General features: G+C 39.1%; 2 protein-coding genes across 5 annotated transcripts in view; both read right to left on the bottom strand.

Annotated features, from left to right (window-relative positions):
* Window positions 1–1,799, bottom strand: part of LOC111653999 (disks large homolog 1-like) — a 56,554-nt gene extending 54,755 nt beyond the window's left edge. Inside the window, exon 1 of the mRNA XM_023404812.2 lies at window positions 466–1,799. Coding sequence (XP_023260580.2) covers window positions 466–484 — 19 coding nt within the window. The 5' untranslated portion in view covers window positions 485–1,799. The remainder of the gene's footprint in view (window positions 1–465) is intronic.
* Window positions 1,800–3,962: 2,163 nt separating this feature from the next.
* sytl2a (synaptotagmin-like 2a) overlaps window positions 3,963–7,595 on the bottom strand; it is a 13,856-nt gene continuing 10,223 nt past the window's right edge. For all 4 annotated transcript variants that reach the window (XM_023404834.2, XM_023404835.2, XM_023404833.2 and 1 more), the window contains 9 exons: window positions 7,462–7,550; window positions 7,156–7,260; window positions 6,729–6,898; window positions 6,406–6,508; window positions 6,138–6,299; window positions 5,955–6,051; window positions 5,764–5,866; window positions 5,469–5,674; window positions 3,963–4,407 (listed from right to left, as the gene is read on the bottom strand). In XM_023404834.2, coding sequence (XP_023260602.1) covers window positions 4,259–4,407; window positions 5,469–5,674; window positions 5,764–5,866; window positions 5,955–6,051; window positions 6,138–6,299; window positions 6,406–6,508; window positions 6,729–6,898; window positions 7,156–7,260; window positions 7,462–7,550 — 1,184 coding nt within the window. In that variant the 3' untranslated portion in view covers window positions 3,963–4,258. The remainder of the gene's footprint in view (window positions 4,408–5,468; window positions 5,675–5,763; window positions 5,867–5,954; window positions 6,052–6,137; window positions 6,300–6,405; window positions 6,509–6,728; window positions 6,899–7,155; window positions 7,261–7,461; window positions 7,551–7,595) is intronic.

The raw sequence follows: 7,595 nt of genomic DNA on the forward strand, positions 1-7,595 counted from the left end.
TATGTGATAGATGAACAGGTTTTCCTGGCTGCAGGAATTTGCTCCCATCCAGCCACAAGATCATAAGTAAGGTTCAATATTGATGTTGGGGGTCAGGTCTGGGTTGCAATCGGGGTTCAAGTTCATCCCAGAGGTGTTGGATGGGTTGAGGTCAGGGCTCTTTGCAGGCCAGTCAAGTTCTGCCACACCAAATGAGAGAGCAACTTCTTTATGGAGCTGTCTTTGAGCATTTTGTTGCCACAAAGTTGGAAGAACATTGTTGTTTGTTGGGAGATGTGTCCATAAACGTTTAGCAGTATATTCTCAGGCCACTAGAACCCAAAAGATTGAACAACCAAGTTCGAGTTAGACAGTTACAATGTGGTGATATGACACCATCCTGGTCTTTCACATTTAGTATTTAAAGGGTTTGATGAAAGCTGGAGGAGTTCACTCTTAATACCTGTGGCACAGACAATAACTTACCTTTTTTTCTGATAGGCATGGCTGACTCAGTGTAGTGCTTGACCCTCGGTAAGGCTTCCAGCTCAGTCTTCAGTGCATGGTCAAAAAGTTCTTTCTTGGAGGGAAAGAACTTTTACCTGTGAATCTCAAAGTGGAGTCTAAGGACTATCAGGAGGCCTCTCAGTGTGTATCCAGGGGTCTGTGCTCAACAAAGTGAAGGGGGAAAACAAATATGAAATAATGTGATTCCAGGAGTCTCTGTCCCAGATGACAGTACCAACAGTAATCCACAAGAGGCTCAGATGAGGTCCCCTGTTGTCATGTCTGTATGTGCAGTAATTTAAGGGTCCTTGATCTGAAAACTGGATTTGAGAACCCTTGATTTTAACACATTCTGGACGTGAGGTTGTGCATTACTTCAGCCTGGATTCACATCAAAAAAACATCCATTGGCTGAAGAGATGACAGACTTCAGAAGTGCCTTGTCATGGCTGATTCAATGCTGGTCCCCAAAGCCTCTAACAAACTGACCGTCAGACGGGTGGACACAGAGCCTGGACGTCCTCACGTACGAAGAGTGTGTAGAAAAGCTCGTTCAGTGTCCCCTGGTGAGGAGGAGCTGTGGAGTCTGAGGGTTGGCGTGGGTTAACACTCTCAGCTTCGTCCTCAGTGACACACAGCCGGTGTGGTGTGACAGTCTTGAGTTGGTCCTCTGTCTTAAGACCCGGTCCACATTGTTTGTCTTGCCTCAGAGTCTACACGTTAAGTTTCTGTTAATTGCCTAAAAACCCAGCCGCAGGATAAACGGTACACTACGACCGTAAGCCAGGCGCCGAGTGAATGAGGAGTTTATAAATAAATGTCACTTGTCTCCGCATTTTCATTGTACACCGATTACGGAAATATCACCTAACACGTAACAGTCATTTAAGAGTTCATGTCTGGAAGTTGAGACTTACGGAGGGACGTGCGTGTCCCACCACCCCACCCCCCTCCCCATGAGGTGGGCAAAGACATTTCATGAAATCAAAACGAAGGCCTTAGACACTGCCTGATAATGACAATGTTGCTTCTACGCAAAAATGCAAACATGAGTGTTGTCCACTAGTTAGCTAGCACCCATGCAAAATCACCAGCCAGCCGTGGTGCCTAATGAAATAATGCGTTTCCAGTGCGACGCCTGGCTGTAGGAAAATACCTGCCTGCCAACTGTAGGAGAAAACGCATGGCTCTCAAACGACTCCATGAATTGTCATATTCCGTAAAATGGAGACTGTGCATGCAGAGGGAATTGCTCCTGATAAAACTCTGCACTGTCCTTGAGCTGCCACATCTCTTTACTGTTTAACAAGGTACTGTACCGTAGCGTTAGCCATATGAACTGACAGCATCACCAACAGTTTTAAACGTGAGGAACAAGTCAGCGACAGTGAGCAATGGTACTTCCGTGTATAGCTTTCAAAATAATACATACTATTTAACAATATATTATGTGTTGCTGTCAAACGGAATTACAGCTCAAGCGAAACGAACGGCTGTTTACAATTTTATATTTTTATGCTGAGTAATATGTAAAGAAGAGACACAGTGTGAGTTAAATTGCAGCATTAAAATGTTTAAATTAGCGGTCTTTGAGAATTTTTAAACATAAAAATAATCCTACACACAGGCGATCCTGGTTATTGTATTGTTTTTGAAAGCTAAGAGGAACCATATTATAATTTGCAAGGTGTAAAACTTACAGAAAGAGCCACATATCTTTAACATTATACATTATTAAACATTAAACACAAGTCAGTTAAAAGTCACACAGTGGCTCACGTGGAATACAATTTTAATAGCGGTAAAATGTTCCAGGATGCTGACTTCCACTTCCCTATAAGTGGAGGACAAATAACACTTTCAACTCCATACATAAAAGCGCAAACGCATCCAGATATGCCTCATTACGCACGGTTATAGCTCCAAGGAAACCAGCATTTGTATCACCTCTAACTAATAGAAATCACGGGTGTGAGACAACACTGATACAACAAGCATCACATCATTATTATTGGAAAAAACTATTATTATTATTATTATTATTATTATTATTGTTATTATTATTATTATTATTATTATAAAGGTTGGAATCTCATACAATACAAATACACATACTGTACATAAAATGTATATAAATTTAGTTATTATCTATGGGTTTATTGAGGTAGGATTTTCATATTTCACTGAGACATCTCAGTATGGAATAAGGAGAGAGACCAATGTTAACTTCTGACACATCTAAACACCCCAACAGCAAATCAAATTGCTTTTTTCCCCCAAAGAAGCCAGCTTCATACTTTTATTTTGATGGCACAGTGGCCTGACTTCAGAGCGAAATGCGGTACACTTGACGCAGCTGTTTAACTTACCTTAGCAACGATGAGGCAGGAAGCTGGTTAGCTGCCTCCCATCTCGATTGACAGGACGTGAAAACCAATAGTACAACGGGATTTCTTGTCGCATCAGGGCGGATAAACCAATCAGACAGCTGTAGACCTGTGCGAAGGTGAGAGGTGAAGTATGGCTGCACTGAATGCACTAGGAAATATGAAAATTCTTCTGACTTCCATAATTTGGGATTGAAAAATAATTATTATTATTATTATTATCATTATCATTATCATTATTATTATTATTATTATTATTATTATTATTATTACATAAAGGTTGAATCTCAAATACACATACTGCACAAAATATAAATTTAGTTATCATCTATGGCTTTATTGAGGTAGGATTTTCATATTTTACTGAGATGTTTCAGTATGGAATAGGCTAGATCAATGTTTTTTTGTTAAGTCTCAGCCTTGTGTGGTTGTAACTGGTTGTAGGTCTTGGGAATATTTATCTCAGTTGTTGATTTTTGGCTCAACAGCAGATCTGACTGTCAAGAGAGATGGTACATCTAATCTGTATCTGTTGCTGGAGAGTACTCTAATTTGAAGAGAGTGAATATAACAGCAACACACAATATCATTTTGAGCTACCCTTAGATTCTGCGTTTATTGTGCTTCCTGCCTGGCTTCAGACGCTTAAAGAAGCCTTTTCGGCTGGCCATTGCAGCTTCAAAATCTGTGTTAAGAATTTGTGTGACACTATTCCTTCTTGATGAATAATGCTCTTAATTTGCAGTTACTGCCAAAGAGAATCACAGATGAACATGTCCAGGTTTGTGATAGAGGAGGATGGCTCTAAAAGCAGCAGGTAGTGTCGGCTTGTTTAAATAATTAAAATTTCACACCAGAGTTTGTTGTAGTGAGGAGCTGGTTTGATAGTGTAGCTGTAAAACACACATGTTGTGAAAACTACAAAAGAAATAAGATTATTGCTGTTTCAGAGGTGAATATTTATGATGACTATTGTCTGGTATAGTTAACTCAACTGTATTATATATTATAAAGTGTTGACTTTTCAAAGATGAAGGAACATCTCAAGTGAATTCATTTTACCACCAAATATATAACAACAATAACAAGTTGCATTAATATTCTGTTTATTGAAAATAAGAAGTGCTTGATGCAGTAATCAGAACAACGGGATTATAATAACTGCTCAGATCAAATATTCAGATTAAAACGATTATGTTTTATAAGTTAGATTGTATCCTCTGCCACATTAGATTGTGCATTAATGTATCATACAATGATCATCAGTTATACAGATACATACAAGTTGCTCATTAAGGTATAGTGTGTATGTAGATCCAGCCAGATGTATATGCAGTGTGCTCCTATAACATTTCCATTCATTTAGCAACACATCTTATTCAGTCTCACATTGACATGCTTTTTGCTAACATCAACATTCTCAGAGGTAAAACATCCTCCACCCATTCACCTTCAGACTGTAACATCCTCTGCCATAAATTTGCCTCATCTGTCGTTGAATCCATCCAAACCACGTCCATCCCATAACTCTTTCCTGCATAGAAGGCACAGAAAAGATTTTCTTCGTATGAAGCTAATAATGGAAACTCATGTTAGAATGATTGATGCTTCTGTATGTAAGGGAGAAACAAAGACCCCATTTACACTTAAAATATTATATAGACAAAAAATATAACATAATATAACATAGATGTAAACAACCCTCACTGTGAAGGGAGTGTGACTGGGTGTTCTAGACCATCTCCAGAAATGTCTTCACTAATGTGTAAACAAAAGTGTAAATGTAATAATATGTAAAGTTTGTTCATTATCTGGGCAGTATATCCATCCACAGTTCTAGACATGATCACTGTCTGAGACTAAACATTTCTACAGCTGGTTACTGACTTCAGAAGAAACATCACTTCTCTCTTCTCTGAATTTTCTTAAAGGACAGGAAGTGGAACTCCAGACAGCTGTCTGTACATTGGTGTTTATACTGAGGAGAAATTAAGTTGAACACTGAGATAACATGCAACAAAGGGCAACAAAGGCTGTATTTTCGATATTTAAATGTTTCTAATGTTATCAGAAAGTTCATGGTGTTATTTTACAGACACATCATAGATTTGTTGGTTTGGGAATCAACATTGTTTGTAGTAAAAGCTAAATCCTTCTCTCTAGTCAAAGGTTTATAAAAGATAGCTGTAATATGATCAAGCTTTGATTTGTTCTACATGTAATAAGGCATCTTAATTCTAATATGCCATAAACTGCCTATTGGTTCCCTGCACAGTTTAGCACTTTCCATTATCCCTTTTCTTACTGTTTCTTTGTCTTTATGACATGGACCTTTTATTGCATTCTATACCGTAGCACTTGTCCTATTGTGTTTGTATTGTGTTTATGTTTTTATGCTGCAAAGATAATCTTCAATTGAGGGAGAGTAAAGATCTGATCTGAACTGATCTGATCTGATCTTTACTGCATGTAATGAAATTCAGATTGCACTTTAATCCCACATGGAAATTCCCAGGTTGAAACTCAAATATCAAAAGCATCCAGACTGTAGGTGTAACTGTGTTTGAAAAAAGTAACAGTGGAGTCGAATTTCACCTGTCCCTAGTCCAAGCCTCAGGCCTCCTATGTAGTGGCTGCTCAGTCGTTCGTGATCCCACACTGTGATCTCCACACAGGCTTCTCTGAGGTCTTCTGTTCGGAAGCCATCATACACCATGGTGTGGTTGAACATTGGGTTGGCTGTTCTCTTCACCACCCTGGTCTTCTGACGGCTTTTCCAGCTTGTGTCAGGAAGTACGGTGCTGTAGCAGAAGAAAAGGAACTTTAAATGTACTCATTTATTTATTTCATTTTGAACACTTTGACTGTTTCCATAGGCAGTACATTTTACCATTTCACAAACGGGTTGATTTCTCCTCTGACTGAAGGGAGTTTCTTGCAGTCTTTCACCCAAATCTGCACTTCACCAGTCGCCATCTTAGATGTTCTCTTACCTGTGGATGCAGTCAGACCACAATAAGTGCTGATAATAATTAAAAGGAAAGGAAATAATTGATAGAAGCTGAGGAATCATCAGCTCACTGTTGGTTGTCTGCGGCAGAAATCTCAGGGCGACTTTCATTAATCCTCTGCCATCCATCAGATGTGAGGAAGACAGAGCTGAGGTTTGTGCTGACACCTGAAGAATTGAGCTTTGGTGAGTGAATTTCTATTAAAATAACTTCGGCAATACTCAGAGGCTGCTTAAGGAAATCAAGCCTTTACCCTGGCTTTTAATGTGTATTCATTTATCTGTGTGTTGCTGAAGTCCCACTCTGACAAGTCCAGTTCCACCTCGCCCAGGAAGCTGTTCTGTCCAAAGGTGTCGTTGTGCCACACAGAAATGTTTAAATTCTGAGTTTTCAACACCTCCATTATTACTTTGAACTATGGAAGAAGAAGAAGAAGAAGTAGAAGAAGGCAACAAACACTTTGTAAAAAAAAGTATTTGACATAAGAGAAATGTGTAAAAGACCAAACATGGAATTCTTACCCGGAGGATTTCGTTGTAGGTGGGGTTTAAAGTTTTCTTTTTTACAGTGGTTTTCCTCTTTCCCAACTTTGTTTTGTCAGGGAGAAGATAACATTTCACATAGCTGTAAAAAAGACAGTAGTCACTTTCCCATTCTAAACTAAAAAAGAGAATCATTATAATTGCTGACAGGAAATTTATGACACTGTTATGACAAATGTGATACATGTTTCATCCTCTTTTCTGGCCAGCCAGTGCTTTTCCTCCAGCCTTTATGTCACATATTCACCTGATGGTATAACATTTCCTCTACCTTTACAACCGTGATCATACGGTGAACTTACGGGTCAGAGCGGTTCTTCTTGGTGTCGGCAATGGCCAGCTCCCTGCAGTGCACCACAAAGATGTGAAATTCTCTAAGCTTCTGGATGTAGTTCACAGCTAACTGGATGTTTCCCTGAATTTCAATGTCACCAAAGTCTGCATGGTGAAGGCTGCTGATGCTGCTGCTGTCCTGCTCGATCATAACATGACACAGGAGAGAAAACATCATCCTCTCTGGTTATTTTATGGCAGCTATCAACAACTACAGTGACAATATCAAATGTTACCACACCTTTATATACTACAACTCCATTGTACCAAATTACTGACCTGAAGCTCACTCTATCTGGAGCATTAACATGAAGCATTTTCTTTTAAATTAAAGGATAATTGCTCTGTGTGTTTTTATCAGAAACGTGTTATCTAGTTAAGTGAATGTGGACATACAAACAACATGGAGGCCATTCCTGAGGAGAGACTTATGTTAGACGTGGAGCTGCCTGTGTTTCTCCTCATGCCCAAGTTAGTCTCAAAAGTGCTGTCACTGTCTGTCTGATAAAATGAGACAAAACCAGAAAAGCATGAAAAAATGGTGAGAAAAAATCACTCACAGAATCAGTGATGAGAGAAAATAAATCATTTCGTTCTTACGTTATCAGTAAAGTTTTAAATATATCAGTTCACTAAATTGTAGATGCTGGATACTAGATATCATACTTTTGTTTTGAGTTCAGTCAGTCAGGAGAGATTTACCTCGTCCTGCTGTAGAACAGGCACCGACACACTGCTTTTTATTGGCTCTGAGTTGGAGAGAGTGGAGGCTGATGGTGGAAGAGAAGAAACTGGAAGAAAGACATGACCTTGAATCTCTTACAATGAACATACAT

The sequence above is a fragment of the Seriola lalandi genome, unplaced genomic scaffold (assembly GCF_002814215.2).
Source record: "Seriola lalandi dorsalis isolate HSWRI2012SDOR001 ecotype SW California unplaced genomic scaffold, Sedor1 jcf7180002054256, whole genome shotgun sequence".
NCBI classification, from domain to species: domain Eukaryota; kingdom Metazoa; phylum Chordata; class Actinopteri; order Carangiformes; family Carangidae; genus Seriola; species Seriola lalandi.